This window comes from Schistocerca piceifrons, chromosome 4 (assembly GCF_021461385.2).
Source record: "Schistocerca piceifrons isolate TAMUIC-IGC-003096 chromosome 4, iqSchPice1.1, whole genome shotgun sequence".
Taxonomy (NCBI): Eukaryota; Metazoa; Arthropoda; class Insecta; order Orthoptera; family Acrididae; genus Schistocerca; species Schistocerca piceifrons.
Genome location: NC_060141.1, coordinates 511,162,439 through 511,180,596, shown reverse-complemented (window position 1 = coordinate 511,180,596; position 18,158 = coordinate 511,162,439). Strand labels below are relative to the sequence as shown.

At 42.9% G+C, this 18,158-nt stretch overlaps 1 protein-coding gene across 1 annotated transcript in view; it reads left to right on the top strand.

The window, feature by feature from the left end:
- LOC124794665 overlaps positions 1–18,158 on the top strand; it is a 465,391-nt gene that overhangs the window by 368,272 nt on the left and 78,961 nt on the right. The window contains exon 4 of the mRNA XM_047258197.1: positions 12,507–12,599. Coding sequence (XP_047114153.1) covers positions 12,507–12,599 — 93 coding nt within the window. The remainder of the gene's footprint in view (positions 1–12,506; positions 12,600–18,158) is intronic.

Sequence of the window (18,158 nt, the reverse complement as noted above, 5' to 3'; positions counted from 1 at the left end):
TATTGCTGCGCGGTGTGGGATCCTTACCAGGTGGGATTGACGGAGGATATCGAAAGGGTGCAAAAAAGGGCAGCTCGTTTTGTATTATCACGTAGTAGGGGAGAGAGTGTGGCAGATATGATACGCGAATTGGGATGGAAGTCATTAAAGCAAAGACGTTTTTCGTCGCGGCGAGATCTACTTACGAAATTTCAGTCACCAACTTTCTCTTCCGAATGCGAAAACATTTTGTTGAGGCCAACCTACATAGGTAGGAATGATCATCAAAATAAAATAAGAGAAATCAGAGCTCGAACAGAAAGGTTTAGGCGTTCGTTTTTCCCGCGCGCTGTTCGGGAGTGGAATGGTAGAGAGATAGTATGATTGTGGTTCGACGAACCCTCTGCCAAGCACTTAAATGTGAATTGCAGAGTAGTGATGTAGATGTAGATGCAGTGGAAGTCCCGTAGCGACAAAGCGAGTTGATGCCACAGTAAGGACAAGACAGTACTGTTTGACTCGAAAAGAATTTAAATCTTGTCCATATATATCCTCGCTCTGATTTTACGTGTTTTTTTCCTCACACACTTCAAGTGAATATCGATCTCACTTTCAAGTGATTATCGGTATGGTACACTCAGCACATTCTCGACTTGATTGTGTATGTCCGTCCTCGACCAGCTGAGCAAAATGTCTAGGTCTACAGGTCCCACTTAAGCGAGGATAGTGTGGCGTATATTTACTGCAAAGTAAACCCGTCTTATGAAAATTACTGCTGTGCAGTTGAAGTTTTCTACGCTTAGAACATTAGTCAGTGTATTGTCTTGTAATTGTTCGCCTGTATCTCAGGTGGCGTAATGTGAAAAGAGAAAAGCTTTGATCTGACCAAATTTTTTTTTTCGCTATCAAGGATACCTAAACGTTATTTACAGACTATTGGAAAATAACAAAAGTCTACGAAGCAATGAATTAAAGTAAAACTTCTACAAGATTATAATGTACGTCAATAATTTTAAATTTGCTTGTATGTTCTTTTATCTAAGCAGTGTAAAAAATAAATACGTTAGCGCCTGCAGATAAATATTAATTGCCTCATTAATTTTCTTCCACTAATAGACTAATTTAAACACGCTCCAAAAACCAGTGTGCATATCCTATATTCCAGAAGAAAAGTGTGAGTTTAGGAATGGTAATGATAAAGTTACAATTAAAACTTAGAAAACATGAAGATACGAGACAAATCTTTTCTTTGTTTACTGCAGTTCTGATATACACTGAAGTCCCCGTGCAAATGCACTGCGTCGCGAGGACTTAAGCGTGTTGTAGGACTGCATACCACACATGTACCTGTAAGTAAACAACAAAATTAATTTCGTGGTGAATAGTGATGATTTTTTCTGCTACAATATAGAATCTGAATATTGATACTTGGAGATATTCTTTAGGTTAGTCTGTGAGTGGAAGGAATTTAATAAAGGAATTGATATTCAAGTCATAGAAGGCTCATACTCAGAGAATGAGCGTAGAGGAGCAGATGCAGGACACCTGCTAGCCGTTCCAGGCAGGGTCCTCGTGCAGGTGGTTTGACGGTGTCCTCCTCCGACCTGCTATGAAGTGTCGAGTGTGTATCTGTCGTGAATGACTGTGATGAGCATTTCTACAGTTCTGTGTCGTCCGAACAAGACACAGCCAGGACAAAAGCACCGCAGGCGCAGGGATGCGAGTTGGTGCCAGTGCTATAGAGACTCGCCACTTGCGCGAGTTCCACCAGCGTCACGGGCGGCGCTGAGGATGAAAGATATCCACTTCGCCTCGGCCAACTGCCGGCCGAGTACAATCAACACCGACTCAAAGGAAGGCCTCGGCGCTTGTTCGTGACGTCACGTCAGCTAGGCACGGCGAACGCCAGGTCTGTTGCAGGCATACTCATAATGGTGGTGTCTCCCTCTCTGACACAGGAAAATGTGAAACTATTGGCGGTAGTTGACCAACACACATTGTTTTGAGAGATTTCTGCAATCAATTAATTGTGTAATTCATTACACTTCTTAACAAATAGTGTACTCCTGAACTTAAATTTCCACCTGTTTTAAGGATTGACATACAAAAACAACTTCATGGTCCAGCAGCAACATAATTCGTGCTTCTTTACCTTATTTGTAAATTTGAGGAACTTACGTTTGTACTGGGTTGCTTTCACAAGAAACTGTGAACATACTGGTGCTCTTCTTCAGGTATCTTGGTTGACTATGGGGTCAGGAGCACTGAATGTTAATGAAATATCTTGCGATTCTACATGTTGTGGGAAGGGGTGGGGGCAGAAGAAGAGGCAAAACAGAGATACTTGTTTTTCAAATAAAATTTTTTTAGCTAATTAAGTTTCTCCTTTCAGTTGCAAGAGGGTAATATTTACCTTTTCTAATGTGCATGTTTAAAAAATGTAAGCTCAGCAGTATTTTCGATGTATGAAGCTATTTTGTTTCCTGTTTAGAATTCCTTTCGTTGAAAACGACTGTAATCTAATGACTGGCAACAGTTGGACATTTACACATGTAAATTAGTTCACATTTCCAGTGACGATGTCAAACGAAAATAAATAAATAAATAAAAGAAACGAGTTAATTATAAGGGGTTGGGGTAAGTTTCGATAACAAAATGGATCAAGTAAATATAATAGTTACTTGAATGTAAAATTTCCGAAGCTTGCAATGGGGCAAAGCATCTTCTCATGTAGCTTTACGATAGTAAATAAAACTGCAGAATCCAAAACAATACCAAACATTTTGTCCAAAAATAAGAGATTTATAGTGACAAGCACGCCCAGGCGTTTCTGCCTGCAACAGATCTGGCGTTCGCCGTGCCTAGCAGACATGACGTCACCAACAAGCGCCGAGGCTTTCCTTTGAGTCGGTGTTGGTACAATCCGCCAATGACCGGATGACAATGGACAGAAGCCTACTTGGAACATAGAAGAGCAGCTCTCGCGGACTTGGTTATAGATCATCGTCCAGGGCTGACTTAGTCAGGGAACGTCGTTTAATGAACTCGTAGAAGTGAACAGACAGCTGTTGAACATTGCATTTGCTATGCACTGTGAAGTTTACCTACGATTATTTGCACTTAGCCATTGAGGGCCTTTTTTTGTTATATTACATGCAGTGTTGCAGACTTCATTATTGAACAAGTCACAAATATAAGTAAACCCTTTTAACTTATTTGTGTGACTTTGTTACTAGTTTGTTGGAGTATTGTAGAACCTTCATTCTCCTATCCTGTTACCTGACCCTGGGGCACAGCTGTGTAATATGTCAAGCAAAAATTGTCTTAGCGGTGCACTGCACCAGAAGCAGTTTCACGAACTCACAAACACGGCCTACCGTAACAACAGTGGTAATTCGGCCTCCACAGTAGCAGCCACGTGGGCTTTACAAAACTGGTGACGAGGGCTTACAAATACAATGTAATGTTAGGTTTGTGTTGCTGTAGTGAACTGAAGCGAGAAGGTGGAACGCGGTGTCGGCACGTAGCCCACTCCTCTCGTATAGCACAAAGGGGTTCGCCGAGCTTAACGCCCCCATTCGACGGACGGGTTGTCATCAGCAGTGTCACATGCACTCACTCCATGAGACCCTTCGGAGAGATTTTGAATGTAATTCGGGTAGTTGGCGCAAACTTTGGTGATCAGGAACCTTACACCACCATCTCTCCTCAGCTTGCCACCCAAATGTTAGTAGTGAAAATTTGCTACCACCGGGATTCGAATGGGTTTTCTGCAAGCCCAGTGCCACCGCTCAGGCGTGCGTTAGTGGCCTTGACTAAAGAGGTGGGTAGCTGATATTATTTATACTGTATTTATAAGATAAGGGCTGATAAATTCGGTAGTGTCGGGAGGGTGCTGTGATTTTTTTTTTCCCTTCAAAGGAGCCAAAAGGGCAGTTTGAGATCCGACTCATTAAAGGTTTGCAGTTATTTTCAGTCAAATGCCCCAGCAGGCTACAAATGAACTTAAGATTGTTGGATTAGGAGAGTGAGAAAATGAAAGATGATAGGTTAGAATGTTCAGGATCCCACCATGTTTGTCACTCCAGATGCAAGGTTGACAGGAAGACAGAAGGAAGCCCGATTGGAAACGTTTGGGAGGGAACTTCCAGTCCCGGCATTTGCCTGATAACGAAAGAAAACTTTCCAAAAATTTTGGTCATAATCGGGGGATTGGGGTTGTTTTACTGTACTTTCTGGGACAAGGAGACCCTCTACGCAAGTGATTAAACAACTATATCGCGTAGCACAAAGAAAACTTCTCATATAGTTACTTGTCTTACTGCTAAACACCATATAAACTGACAAAATACTGGGTGTTTCAGGTGAAGCAGTAAATATTTTAGGAACTAACAGTGTAAACTTACTCGAATAAAACAAACGATATAAAAGTTGCTCAACTTTTATTGATTACAGAGATACAGCTGTTAGAGTGTAACCCAAATAAATATCCCCAGAAGGTATATGGCTCTGAGCACTATGAGACTTGACTTCTGAGGTCATCAGTCCCCTAGAACTTAGAACTACTTAAAACTTCTAACATAAGGACATCACACACATCCATTCCCGAGGCAGGATTCGAACCTACGACCGTAGCGGTCGCGCGGTTCCAGATTGTAGCGCCTAGAACCGCTTGGCCACCCAGGCCGGCCCCAGAAGGTATAAACTAAATGCAAATTATAAAGTTCAGTTTCATGAAGTCCACCTCCTACTTCGATGCACTTTCGAATTCTCTTTACACTGCCACGTGTAGCTCTTCCAATGACTTGTTAGCGTTCTGTTATGGAGGCAGCAGTATTCATAAAACTAACACTCAATTCCTGTTTTGCGTATACTTTTCCTTTGTAGACTTCGACTTTCAGTCGTCCCTAGAGACAAAACTCTGAAGAGGTAAAGACGTTGGTGACCAAGAAACGTGACAATTTCTACCGATCCATCTTCCAGGGAATGTCAGATTTAGCTAAGGTGTCGTCTTGGCGACCACAGTGCGCAAGGGTCCCGTCATGCTGGAAGAACATACCCATCCTTGTAGCCAAAGGAACCTCTTTCATTAATACTGGAAGGTCGTTTTCAAGAAAGTGTAGATAATAGAACCATGTAAGACGAACTGGTAACACACCAGGTCTCATCAACTGATTGTTTATCGTACCACACCGCCCATTTACAGAGAAGCTTTCTTGGAAGTGAGTTGCCACAAAGGCATGTGGCTTTTCGTCAGACCAACTACACTCCTGGAAATTGAAATAAGAACACTGTGAATTCATTGTCCCAGGAAGGGGAAACTTTATTGACACATTCCTGGGGTCAGATACATCACATGATCACACTGACAGAACCACAGGCACATAGACACAGGCAACAGAGCATGCACAATGTCGGCACTAGTACAGTGTATATCCACCTTTCGCAGCAATGCAGGCTGCTCTTCTATTCTCCCATGGAGACGATCGTAGAGATGCTGGATGTAGTCCTGTGGAACGGCTTGCCATACCATTTCCACCTGGCGCCTCAGTTGGACCAGCGTTCGTGCTGGACGTGCAGACCGCGTGAGACGACGCTTCATCCAGTCCCAAACATGCTCAATGGGGGACAGATCCGGAGATCTTGCTGGCCAGGGTAGTTGACTTACACCTTCTAGAGCACGTTGGGTGGCACGGAATACATGCGGACGTGCATTGTCCTGTTGGAACAGCAAGTTCCATTGCCGGTCTAGGAATGGTAGAACGATGGGTTCGATGACGGTTTGGATGTACCGTGCACTATTCAGTGTCCCCTCGACGATCACCAGTGGTGTACGGCCAGTGTAGGAGATCGCTCCCCACACCATGATGCCAGGTGTTGGCCCTGTGTGCCTCGGTCGTATGCAGTCCTGATTGTGGCGCTCACCTGCACGGCGCCAAACACGCATACGACCATCATTGGCACCAAGGCAGAAGCGACTCTCATCGCTGAAGACGACACGTCTCCATTCGTCCCTCCATTCACGCCTGTCGCGACACCACTGGAGGCGGGCTGCACGATGTTGGGGCGTGAGCGGAAGACAGCCTAACGGTGTGCGGGACCGTAGCCCAGCTTCATGGAGACGGTTGCGAATGGTCCTCGCCGATACCCCAGGAGCAACAGTGTCCCTAATTTGCTGGGAAGTGGCGGTGCGGTCCCCTACGGCACTGCGTAGGATCGTACGGTCTTGGCGTGCATCCGTGCGTCGCTGCGGTCCGGTCCCAGGTCGACGGGCACGTGCACCTTCCGCCGACCACTGGCGACAACATCGATGTACTGTGGAGACCTCACGCCCCACGTGTTGAGCAATTCGGCGGTACGTCCACCCGGCCTCCCGCATGCCCACTATACGCCCTCGCTCAAAGTCCGTCAACTGCACATACGGTTCACGTCCACGCTGTCGCGGCATGCTACCAGTGTTAAAGACTGCGATGGAGCTCCGTATGCCACGGCAAACTGGCTGACACTGACGGCGGCGGTGCACAAATGCTGCGCAGCTAGCGCCATTCGACGGCCAACACCGCGGTTCCTGGTGTGTCCGCTGTGCCGTGCGTGTGATCATTGCTTGTACAGCACTCTCGCAGTGTCCGGAGCAAGTATGGTGGGTCTGACACACCGGTGTCAATGTGTTCTTTTTTCCATTTCCAGGAGTGTATGTCAGTTACGAGTGTTGTTGATATCGTTACAAGTGGCTTCATCAGAATCAATGTCGTTACTCGGCGTTTTGCGAACAGGCAGCGCCAGAATTCCAGTCGTATACTTTCATCTCCAACCCGAAGGTGTTGAATCCGCTCTAAATGACAACAGAGGCCGTGCATACGTAATGTGCCATACATTTTTATATATGGAACACAGCTACGTGTAGAAAGTCTGCGTGTGCCAGTTGAAGAACTACATCAGTGGTCGTTAAACTTTTTTGGTCAAGAGTCTATACTGACATTATGGGGAGGCGTCTCTGGCCGCAGATGTACCGATCTTGTTGATTAAATCCTTCCAAGTTTTTGCTGCCTTTTATTAATTCTATCACGACAAGCTCGTTTAGCCATTTTTTCCAATTTTAAGTGAGCCTTCAATGATGGTTCAATTTTTCGTAAAAATGTCGATGAAATTATGTTGCTCACGTCTATAGACATAAGCTACAAAGTGTCTTAAGCAGCAAAAAATGGAAAGAATTTATGTAATATATATTTCTTCAACCTAATATTCCTGTGGGTCTATCAGAAAGAAAACTTTTGGATCATCATCAACTCGTAATCTACATAAATTATCATGTTGTGAGCCTCCAACAGACTATCTGTAGTAAGGAAGCGTTAAGGTGACTGCCGAGCACGAAGTACCAATCGTTTGAAGTCGGTACCACTAGGAACACTTAGTGTCGAATGTATTCTGTTTCCCTCAGCAACCCCAAAGATGTGACACTGTAATTTCCTGACGAAGTGTGAGCAGATGATTGATTAATAACAGTGCTTGTGCTTGTATCTAAGAGCATGATGCATTGTGAGACACGATCAAGATCTTTACTAAATGTTTTGAATGTCATTTTTCTTCTACTCATTGCGTTTTACTACAATAACCTTAATTTAATTTCATGTTGCTTGCTATAAATATGCACAGCTTTTGAAGATGGCCACCTCTAATGTACGTACATGTCTCCATATTACTTCCGTTTGAAATGCTTTCCATTGCAGCTGATCGGTACAGGTCACATAGGGTAGTTGTGTTGTCAGCATTGGAGGACAAAAATGAAACATTTTCCCTCTCACGAACTCTGCCGTGTTGCTTACGCCTCTGACCCTGAGATAAGCGGTCATTTTACTTAGCTCACTGCCGAACCAACGTCAATTATGTTTTCATAAGTATTTTTGTTCTTTGCTGAGCAGTAAAAACTATACTGTTCAGAAGCTCTTAACGTTAGCTGTCGTTCTGGATACAGCTGTTGGCTGCTGGATGCACATTTATTATCATAAAATAAGACTGAGAATCGTGTTTCGCACGAATACTTGGTTAGGGTCGCATGCGGCCCGCGGGCCGCAGTTTTGCGACCGCTGTACTACATTCTATCAACTGTTCATTTGCACCATCAGATCAAATATGACTACTGGGCGCTGCAGCGGTCTCGCGTAATCTAATCAAGTCAAGAATAAACTCTCTTGAAGCTGGTACTCTGCGATTAGGAAATCGTCTATCATATTCTCTGCAAGCAGCAGGAGCGATTCCTTTACAAAATTTGAAAATACACCGTCCATTCACATTAAAACGACCACTGCCTGTGTTAGACATCACCGTGCAATAACCACTCGCACGTGGCAGCACTGGCAGAGGAACGTACACAAAGCGTCCCAGGGGGACGAGGGATACATTGCACCTGGCTTCCAAAAAGGCACGATCATTGGCTTTCAGACTAAGGTGGAAGCATTTCCGCCGCGCGGAGGGGCCGCGCGGAGGGGCCGCGCGGTTAGAGACGCCATGTCACGATTCGCGCGGCCCCTCCCGCTGGAGGTTCGAGTCCTGCCTCTGGCATGTGCGCGCGCGTGTGTGTGCGCGCGCGCGCGCGCGCGCCTGTGTGTGTGTGTGTGTGTGTGTGTGTGTGTGTGTGTGTGTGTGTGTGTTGTCCTTAACATAAGTTAGTTGAAGCATTTCCGAAATGATTAGCTTTGTAAACTGTTCTCGTGCCGCTGCGATTAAAGTTACTGTGTAAGGCAAAATGGCGCCATCCATAAGCAGCGTCGAGGTAACTGGTGGTGGTGGTTAGTGTTTAACGTCCCGTCGACAATGAGATCATTAGAGACGAAGCGCAAGCTCGGGTTAGGGAAGGATTGGGAAGGAAATCGGCCGTGCCCTTTCAAAGGAACCATCCCGACATTTGCCTGAAACGATTTAGGGAAATCACGGAAAACCTAAATCAGGATCGCTGGAGACGGGATTGAACCGTCGTCCTCCCGAATGCGAGTCCAGTGTGCCAACCACTGCGCCACCTCGAGGTAACTGTCGTGCACTACGGGTCATAGATGACAGAGCTGAACGACGGTTGCGGAGATGTGTACGGGTGAATAGACAAGCAACTGTTAAGCAACTGACTGCCCAAATGAACCAAGGGGCTATCGATAGTGTCCCTCAACGACCGTTCAGCGAAAGTTAAACAGGTGGCATTTTCAGGTGGCTCCATCGGACAGAAAGCAAATACCCTGCAACAGTCGGAAGGGTCAGGCCGGAGGAGGGAGCGTTACGGTCTGAGGAATGTTTTCGCTGCGTCGTCTGCGTGATTTCGTCATTTTGGGAGTCACAATGGATCAAGACAAGCATGCATCTATCCTTGGGTACCATGTCCTTTCCTCATGCTGTTTGTTTTTCCTCAATATGATGGCATCTACCAGCAGGACAACGCAACGTCTCACACAGTTCACAGCGTGTGCGCATGGTTCGAAGAGCACTAAGATGTGTATACCGTACTCCCCCGACCACCAAACTCCCTGGCTTTATAACCAATCGTGAATCAGTGGGACCACCTCTGTCGGACTGTTTGCGCCATGGATCCGCTGTCGAGAAACCTACCACAGCTGGCTACGGCATTGGAGTCTTCAAGACTCCACATCCCTGTAGGTATCCTCCAGAAACTTATTGACCCTCCTCCTGCACATCTAGCAGTGGTCCGCGCCGTAAAAGGTGGTTGTTGAGGCTTCCGACAGGTGGTCACATTAATGCGACTGGACAGTGTAAGTGCCATGTTGCCACACTCACCATTTGTAAATACGTGTAGCATACTTAACACGTTTACTATCACGAGGCTGCCGGCAGCAACGGCAGTCTTCTGCTGTGGTACCTGGTGGCCGCGTGGCAGTCAACGATGAACTATACAGTAGAAATGGACAACAGTCACAGTTGAATAATTCAGTTATTTAAAGTCAAGCACAGCTTCAGAACTCTAACTTCAAAATAAAAATTACAGATGATAAATAAATGCACAGCAACTGGAGAGTGAAAAATTATCTCTGTAACCAATAAAAACTGGAGAATTAGTCTGTGCTAAAATATTTACTATTGCTTCTGAAGCACCCTGTATATAGCCTATATCGTATCGCTGTAATTCAGTTATATACAAAGCGTGTGAGAAAAGTTGTGAGATTGACAACAATGTGAGCTACCTGGCGACGCTGTGCCGTGCTGCTTATATGTAGGTCGGGGTGTTCATCTTTTCCAGATGCTCAGTCCAAATTTCAGTTCCGTATAGCCGTAGGGAGAGGTGGGTGATATACAATATGTACAAGAGCCAAGAGGGAATAATAAGAACGAAATGCTCGGATTAAAAAGGGTATAAGACAGGGATGTAGTCTTTCGCCCCTACTGTCTAATCTGAACATCGAAGAAGCAATGACGGAAATGAAAGAAATATTTAAGACTGGGATTAAAATTCGGGTGGAAAGATATCAGTGATAAGATTCGGTGATGATATTGGCATCCTGAGTGAAATTGAAGAAGAATTAGATGATCTGCTGAATAGAATGAACAGTGTAATGAGTGCAGAATATGGATTGAGAGTAAATCGAAGGAAGACGAAAATAATGAGAAGTAACAGAAATGAGAACAGCGAGAAACTTAATATTAGGACTGATGGCCACGAAGTAGATGAAGTTAAGGAATTCTACTACCTAGTCAGCAAAATAACCAATGACGGACAGACCAAGGAGGACATCAAAAGCAGTCTAGCACTGGCAAAAAGAACAGTCCTGGCCAGGAGAAGTCTACTAGTATCAAACAAAGCCCTTAATTTGAGGAAGAAATTTCTGAGAACGTACATTTGTAGCACAACATTGTATGGTAGTGAAACATGGACTGTGGGAAAACCGGAAAAGAACAAAATCTAAGCACTTGAGATTAGGTGCTACAGAAGAATGTTGAAAATCAGGTGCATTGATAAGGTAACGAACGAGGAGATTCTGTGCGGAATCGGAGAGGAAAGGAATATGTGGAAAACATTGACAAGAAGAAGGGACACGATGACTGGACATCTGTTAAGACATCAGGGAATGACTTCCATGGTACTAGAGGGAGCTGTAGAGGGCAAAAACTGTAGAGGAAGCCAGAGATTGGAATATATACAGCAAATAAATGAGGACGTAGGTTGCAAGTGCTACTCCTCTGAGATCTAGAGGTTGGCACAAGAGAGGAATTCGTGGCGAGGCGCATCAAATGAAGCTGTGTTTTTGTTTGTTAAGAAAATTGAACAGCAACGTTATGCTATCAAGTTTAACATAAAACTTGGGCAAACCGTTAGTGTGCCTTTGAAGAGTTGAGACACGCATATGGAGAACATCCCTTGCTAAGAGTGCAGGTTTTACGCTGGCACCAATGGTTTTTGGAAGGCTGAGAACACCTTGAAGATGAACCTCCCTCGGAGGACCTTCAACTTAAAACACCGACGGAAAGTCAAAAGCGTGCGCGCTCTTGAGGGTGAGGCTGATGTTTACAATAAGGATGACGTGTGACCTGTTAAACTTAAGCACTTTCACCATACATCAAATTTTGAACGAAGATTTGCTCATGCGACAGCTTTGCGCCGAAATGGTGCCGAAAAACCTCGCAACTGAGCGGAAACACAACTGAAGACACGTGTGCGTTTATTTTCTTGAGAGCATTTCCAATGACCACAAATGGCTTAGTCGTGTGATCACAGGTGATGAGTCCTGGATTTCTGAGTAAAATCCTGAGACAAAGCTGCAAATTAGAGAAGTGGCACACTGAGACATCTAGACGAAAAAACCTCGAGTGAACAAATATTAAAACAATGCTGATTTGCTTTTTTTGACAATAGTGGTATCGCCCATAAATAATTTGTTCCCCATGTCAAACCTTCGCCAAGTATTTGAGAAAGATGTCCTTGAAAGGCTTAGGAAACGGTGAATCGAGTGAGACTCGACACTGCATACGAGTCGGTGCTGCATCATGACAATGTCCCATGTCACACGGCAACTTCCGTCACAAAATTTTTGAGCAAAGAGCATTCCTGTTGTCCCATAGCTCCGCTATTCATATGATCTGAGACCTTGTTACTTCTTACTTTTTCCGAAATTGAAAAATGTCTTAAAAGAACGTCATTTGGGGCTCTAGAGAACATTCAAAAAATGTGACCGATATAGTAAAGACCCTCCCAGTTGAAGCCTTTCAGCGCTTCCTCCAAAACTGGGAGCAAAGATTCCACCTGTGTGTAGCGAACGAAGAGAACTACTTTGAAGGGGACAGTATTTTGTTAAAAAAGGAATCCCTTGGGTAGATAAAAATCAATCTCATTACTTTTCTTATACACCTCGTAGAACGAGAAATAATAATGATATTAATAATCTCAGGTGAGGCTATTAGATAGCTTCCGTTTTTATACGTGTTTTTTGAATGAAATTTGCACTAACACTGGCGTCACGATGCGTCAGTGAGCCATGAGAGTGGCTGAAGTGTTGGCTGCTGGTGGTGACGCGCCTTGTCTCGTCCTGTTGCAGGCGCGGTGGGCGTCCGGGTGGAGCCCGCTAGGGGCGCTGGTGGCAGGCAAGGCGGCCGAGAAGCGGCGCGCCTTCGACGACTCCTTCATCGGGGTGAGTACTGAGTAACAGCTTGCGGCCTGTGCTACGCTTCCATGGTCTCAGTCAACTTACTTAGCTGTTTTACTAAATAGCTGAAATATCATGAAGCCTGTGTTAATCAAGTCATGTAAAGTGAAACATGAAATTATGGGAACTCAGGTCCGCCTATTATGAGGACAACTATTTTTTTTTTCTTCTTCTTCCTCAAGTCCCAAAAGCTTTCAGAACATTCGCGTCAACATCAGTCGGTACCTTTATTTACATCTACAACTTAGAAACCATTCAACAGCCAAGATCGCATAAAATATATGTATATTTTTTTCAATGTAAAAATAACCGGTCTCAACATGCTATGCTGCCATCTTCACGTCTTGAAATCTTTTGTTGTAAAGGATGTTCATTTTACGTTGACCTCACGCACAAGATGTCAAGTGCATAAAAATAGCACTTTATAAAAGGTCTGTCATCGTTAAAACAAGAGATTTTAAAACCTGAAGACGACAGCATAGTCTGTTGAAACCGGTTACCTTAAATAAAAAAAATTTATGCGATCTTGGCTGTTGAATGGTTTTTAACAGATAGATAAACAGATCGCCCTTCACCTCCCGCAGAATGAGAAAATTCAATCAATGTTCTGACTCCAATCACCCAGTCCGAATAGCTAGGCATAGAAACTTGAAATACTGAGAGGACGTTGATCCTATACTGCAGGCGTCGTTTAAGAAGCGATTTTTCGAAATTTAACCTCTAAGGGAGTGAATGGGGGTCGAAGTGTTTTTTTAAAGACACGTCGCTCTTAAGGCAGTTTTAAAGCTGGACCTACGAAAATTGATTTTTGGTTTCTCAGTCAGAAATAAAGAAATACGGATTTCAGCATATTTGGAAATTCAACCGCTATGGGGGTAAAATGGTGGGTGAAGGTCTTCTTTGAAAATAAGTCATTATAAAGAAGTACTAAATTATTCTTAAAGCTACATCTATGAAAATTGGTACTTAACTTCTCCGTTAGAAATAAAACAATGCATGTTTTAGGAAACTCAACTCCCTAATACGGTGAAACAGGGTATGAAAAATTTTATGAAACTGTTTCATCATTAAACCATTTTCAAAGCTACATCTATAAAAATTTGTAGTTTCTTCTCCATCAGAAATAAAAGAAATACGTATTTCACTGTTTTTGGAAATTCATCGCCTAAGGGAGTACAATAGGGAGTGAAAACTTTTAAGAAAATATTTCGTTACAATAAATATTTCTTAAAGGTAAATAAATGAAAATGGCTGTTTCACTTCTCGGTTACATGTAAAGAAATGTGTTGGGAATGAAAGTTTCTGTGGAAGTATCACCCCAAGAACGCAAAAGACATGATAACAAAGATTTTGGACTCCAGCTACCAGAATCGCTTTTTGGCCTGAAGTACATTTGGAAAAGACAATGCGCCTGTGGCCTTAATTAGCGTGAAAAGTATATAAGGTGATGCAATTTGTGAACGATATAAAAATTCGATGGAAGAAAAACAAAAATATCTGTTCAGAGGGCGCGAAGCTAGAGAAAACATATTTTACGTAATGACTGTTACTACGAAAATTAAGTCTAAAACGTTTTATGTCCAATGTGATTATTACATCATTTTCTAGAATGTCATTTTCTGTAGGACCTTATTTATACAGATTTCCATCTGCAACAAAATTATGTTAATGTTAGGTTGCTTGGCGAGTTAACAAACCACATTACCTATAAACATAGTTCTGATCATGTATCACAACGATTATGAAAACAGTGACATTGACATGGACCAAACACACAGCAGATACGTAAACATTGGGTTGTCTGATGTTTGAAGCTGCTTGCGAGTGTAATTCATGGAAACATGTAGCGTGTTTCTGAGTGTATCCCTCCGCAAGTGAGCATGCAGATGAAGATAGGTTACAGCAAAGATAACTGTAAGTAATCATAAAACACAGTTGTGAAACATTTTCGCGCATCAAAATTACGTTTGTAGATAAAGTGATATGTTAACTCACCAACCAACCTCACAGTAACATCGTTTCGTTGCAGATGGCAAACTATATATGTAATGAGGGTCCTCCAGAACCAAAAGTTCTAGTGAATGATGTAACAGTAACAACAGACATAAATTGCTATTAGGTCTAATTTTCGTTCCAATAATTACTACTTATACATGTTTGCATTTTACGTACCTGAATAAAAGAACCAACATTGCTGCCGAAGCATGTTTGGACATCAAAAATAGTAGTGGATAATACCTGTAGTTCAATCTGTAATTATGGTTACTTTTTGAGCTTCAAAACTACACCGAAATTAATCCAGGAAACCTACAGGTACTAATTAATTCATGTCATTTATAAAATGTCCCCATCAGCATGGGGAGAAATCTCAAAGGACATTCCATAACGCACGCCCATGATTCCTTTGTTGGTCTTGCTCTCTGCGAATGATACGCTGTTTTATTTGCATTATGAAACAAAATTAGCTCTTCTCTGTCCTTAGCCTGTAGAGTTTCAATGAAAACTCTGCAGACAACAGAATACTTAATCTGTTCAAGAACATGTAATGGATGGAGAAAGCAATGGCCTTCTTAAATGGGACCATGCATGCAACTGAATGTTTCATGAGAACCGTGGAAGACGAAAATCAAGATGGCCAGCAGGTGTTTTTCTTCTCTATTTCCGGGTAAATTGGAATTTACTAACATTTTGCATTTTGCGAATCTAAAGATGTTGTCGTGGCTAAGACGTCTCTTCTAAGGCGGTTAATCTGACCTCGTTTAAAGCACCCCAAAATATTCCACACCACCTACACATTAACTGGCTCGTCTTCACTATACCCAGCACTCTGATCTTTTCGTTTCTCCGAAATACTTTTCTTCTTCTTGTGCCTGTTCGGCTAGTGGCGTTGCCATGGACACGCGTCAATATCATCCCCCAATCACTGTAGGTGATGTAAACGTATTGCCTGTTAAACTACGGATTATTGGATATTTAAGTTGCCGAAAGAAAGCAGGTGTTGACAGATGTGAAAATTACCGAACAATCAGTTTAATAAGCCACAGCTGCAAAATACTAATGCGAATTCTTTACAGACGAATGGAAAAACCAGTAGAAGCCGACCTCGGGGAGGATCAGTTTGGATTCCGTAGAAACACTGGAACACGTGAGGCAATACTGACCTTACGACTTACCTTAGAAGAAAGATTAAGGAAAGGCAAACCTACGTTTCTAGCATTTGTAGACTTAGAGAAAGCTTTTGACAATGTTGACTGGAATACTCTCTTTCAAACTCTAAAGGTGGCAGGGGTAAAATACAGGGAGCGGCAGGTTATTTACAATTTGTACAGAAGCCAGATGGCAGTTATAAGAGTCGAGGGACATGAAAGGGAAGCTGTGGTTGGGAAGGGAGTAAGACAGGGTTGTAGCCTCTCCCCGACGTTATTCAATCTGTATATTGAGCAAGCAGTAAAGGAAACAAAAGAAAACTTCGGAGTAGGTATTAAAATCCATGGAGAAGAAATAAAAACTTTGAGGTTCGCCGATGACATTGTGATTCTGTCAGAGACAGCAAAGGACTTGGAAGAGCAGTTGAATGGAATGGACAGTGTCTTGAAAGGAGGATATAAGATGAACATCAACAAAAGCAAAACGAGGATAATGGAATGTAGTCGAATTAAGTCGGGTGATGCTGAGGGAATTAGATTAGGAAATGAGACACTTAAAGTAGTAAAGGAGTTTTGCTATTTGGGGAGCAAAATAACTGATGATGGTCGAAGTAGAGAGGATATAAAATGTAGACTGGTAATGGTAAGGAAAGCGTTTCTGAAGAAGAGAAATTTGTTAACATCGAGTATAGATTTAAGTGTCAGGAAGTCATTTCTGAAAGTATTTGTATGGAGTGTAGCCATGTATGGAAGTGAAACATGGACGATAAATAGTTTGGACAAGAAGAGAATAGAAGCTTTCGAAATGTGGTGCTACAGAAGAATGCTGAAGATTAGATGGATAGACCACATAACTAATGAGGAAGTATTGAATTGGATTGGGGAGAAGAGAAGTTTGTGGCACAACTTGACCAGAAGAAGGGATCGGTTGGTAGGACATGTTCTGAGGCATCAAGGGATCACCAATTTAGTATTGGAGGGCAGCGTGGAGGGTAAAAATCGTAGAGGGAGACCAAGAGATGAATACACTAAGCAGATTCAGAAGGATGTAGGTTGCAGTAGGTACTGGGAGATGAAGAGACTTGCACAGGATAGAGTAGCATGGAGAGCTGCATCAAACCAGTCTCAGGACTGAAGACCACAACAACAACAACAACAAGTTTCCGATGCGTTTCAGGTCCACTTTGAGCATTTTAAAATTAAAAAAGGTCGGCGTTCAGGAAAGATGATTCGCCCTTCCTCTAACGATGAAGACATTTCTTCATTTCCGTCTGTTCCGAAGAAGAAAGTTAAAAGATATTCAGCTTTCAACAAAAACCGGTTAGAATGGCTCAAATGGCGCTGAGCACTATGGGACTTAACATCTATGGTTATCAGTCCCCTAGAACTTAGAACTACTTAAACCTAACTAACCTAAGGACGTCACACAACACCCAGTCATCACGAGGCAGAGAAAATCCCTGACCCCGCCGGGAATCGAACCCGGGAACCCGGGCGCGCGAAGCGAGAACGCTACCGTATGACCACGAGCTGCAGACAAACCGGTTAGAAAACAAAGATTTTTCTACAAGGATGATGAAAGAAAACGACGAGTGTATGATTTGTCCCGCCTTGTTTTTGATGCTATTTGAAGGAATAAAAATTGTAGTGAATCATCAGAAGACACAAAAACACATTGCGGCACAACAGCAGTGTGGTAAAAATAAAACAATTACAATTTCCTTTATGAAGAAACATATGCCTGAAGAAGATGGCGTGATACGTGCTGAAGTTGCGTCTGCTCATCACAGCGTAAAACGGAGCCTTAACTACATTGCGTTACCATATGAAATGGCATCATTTCTTGTTCCTACACAGTAATTTGCATCTAAAATGTCGTGTGGAAGAACTAATGTAAGGGATATCTCGGAGAATGTTCTTGGACTATGCAGTCAGGACGTAGTCATAGGCGAACTTCATAAAGTACTTTTTTTTCTATGTTCCCGGATGCTTCAGACCGAGGAAATATAAAAACTTTTCCTTATGCAGTTCAATACTTTTATGTTAACCACGGTATACGTCAGAGATCACCAGTCCTTTATGAAGGCTCCAAAGAAATCCACAAAGATATTTTACATGCAGTAAAGAACGTTACAGGATCTAGTGGCTTTCGTCTGAATCAAGCAAGTGCATATAGTGCAGACAACGTTCCAGTGAACTATGGGGAAAAAATTTTGTTTTTGTGTTACTGAAAAACGAAAATGTCATGTCATAAATAATCTTGTAAAACATGTTCTTAAAATATTTCATTACTACGCAGAGGAATTAGTTCTAAAAATATAAAGTAAATTTGGTTCGTCTACATCAACGTTTCAGTCACTGACAGAAATTTCAGAGTTTGTGAAGATACGGTTTAAGG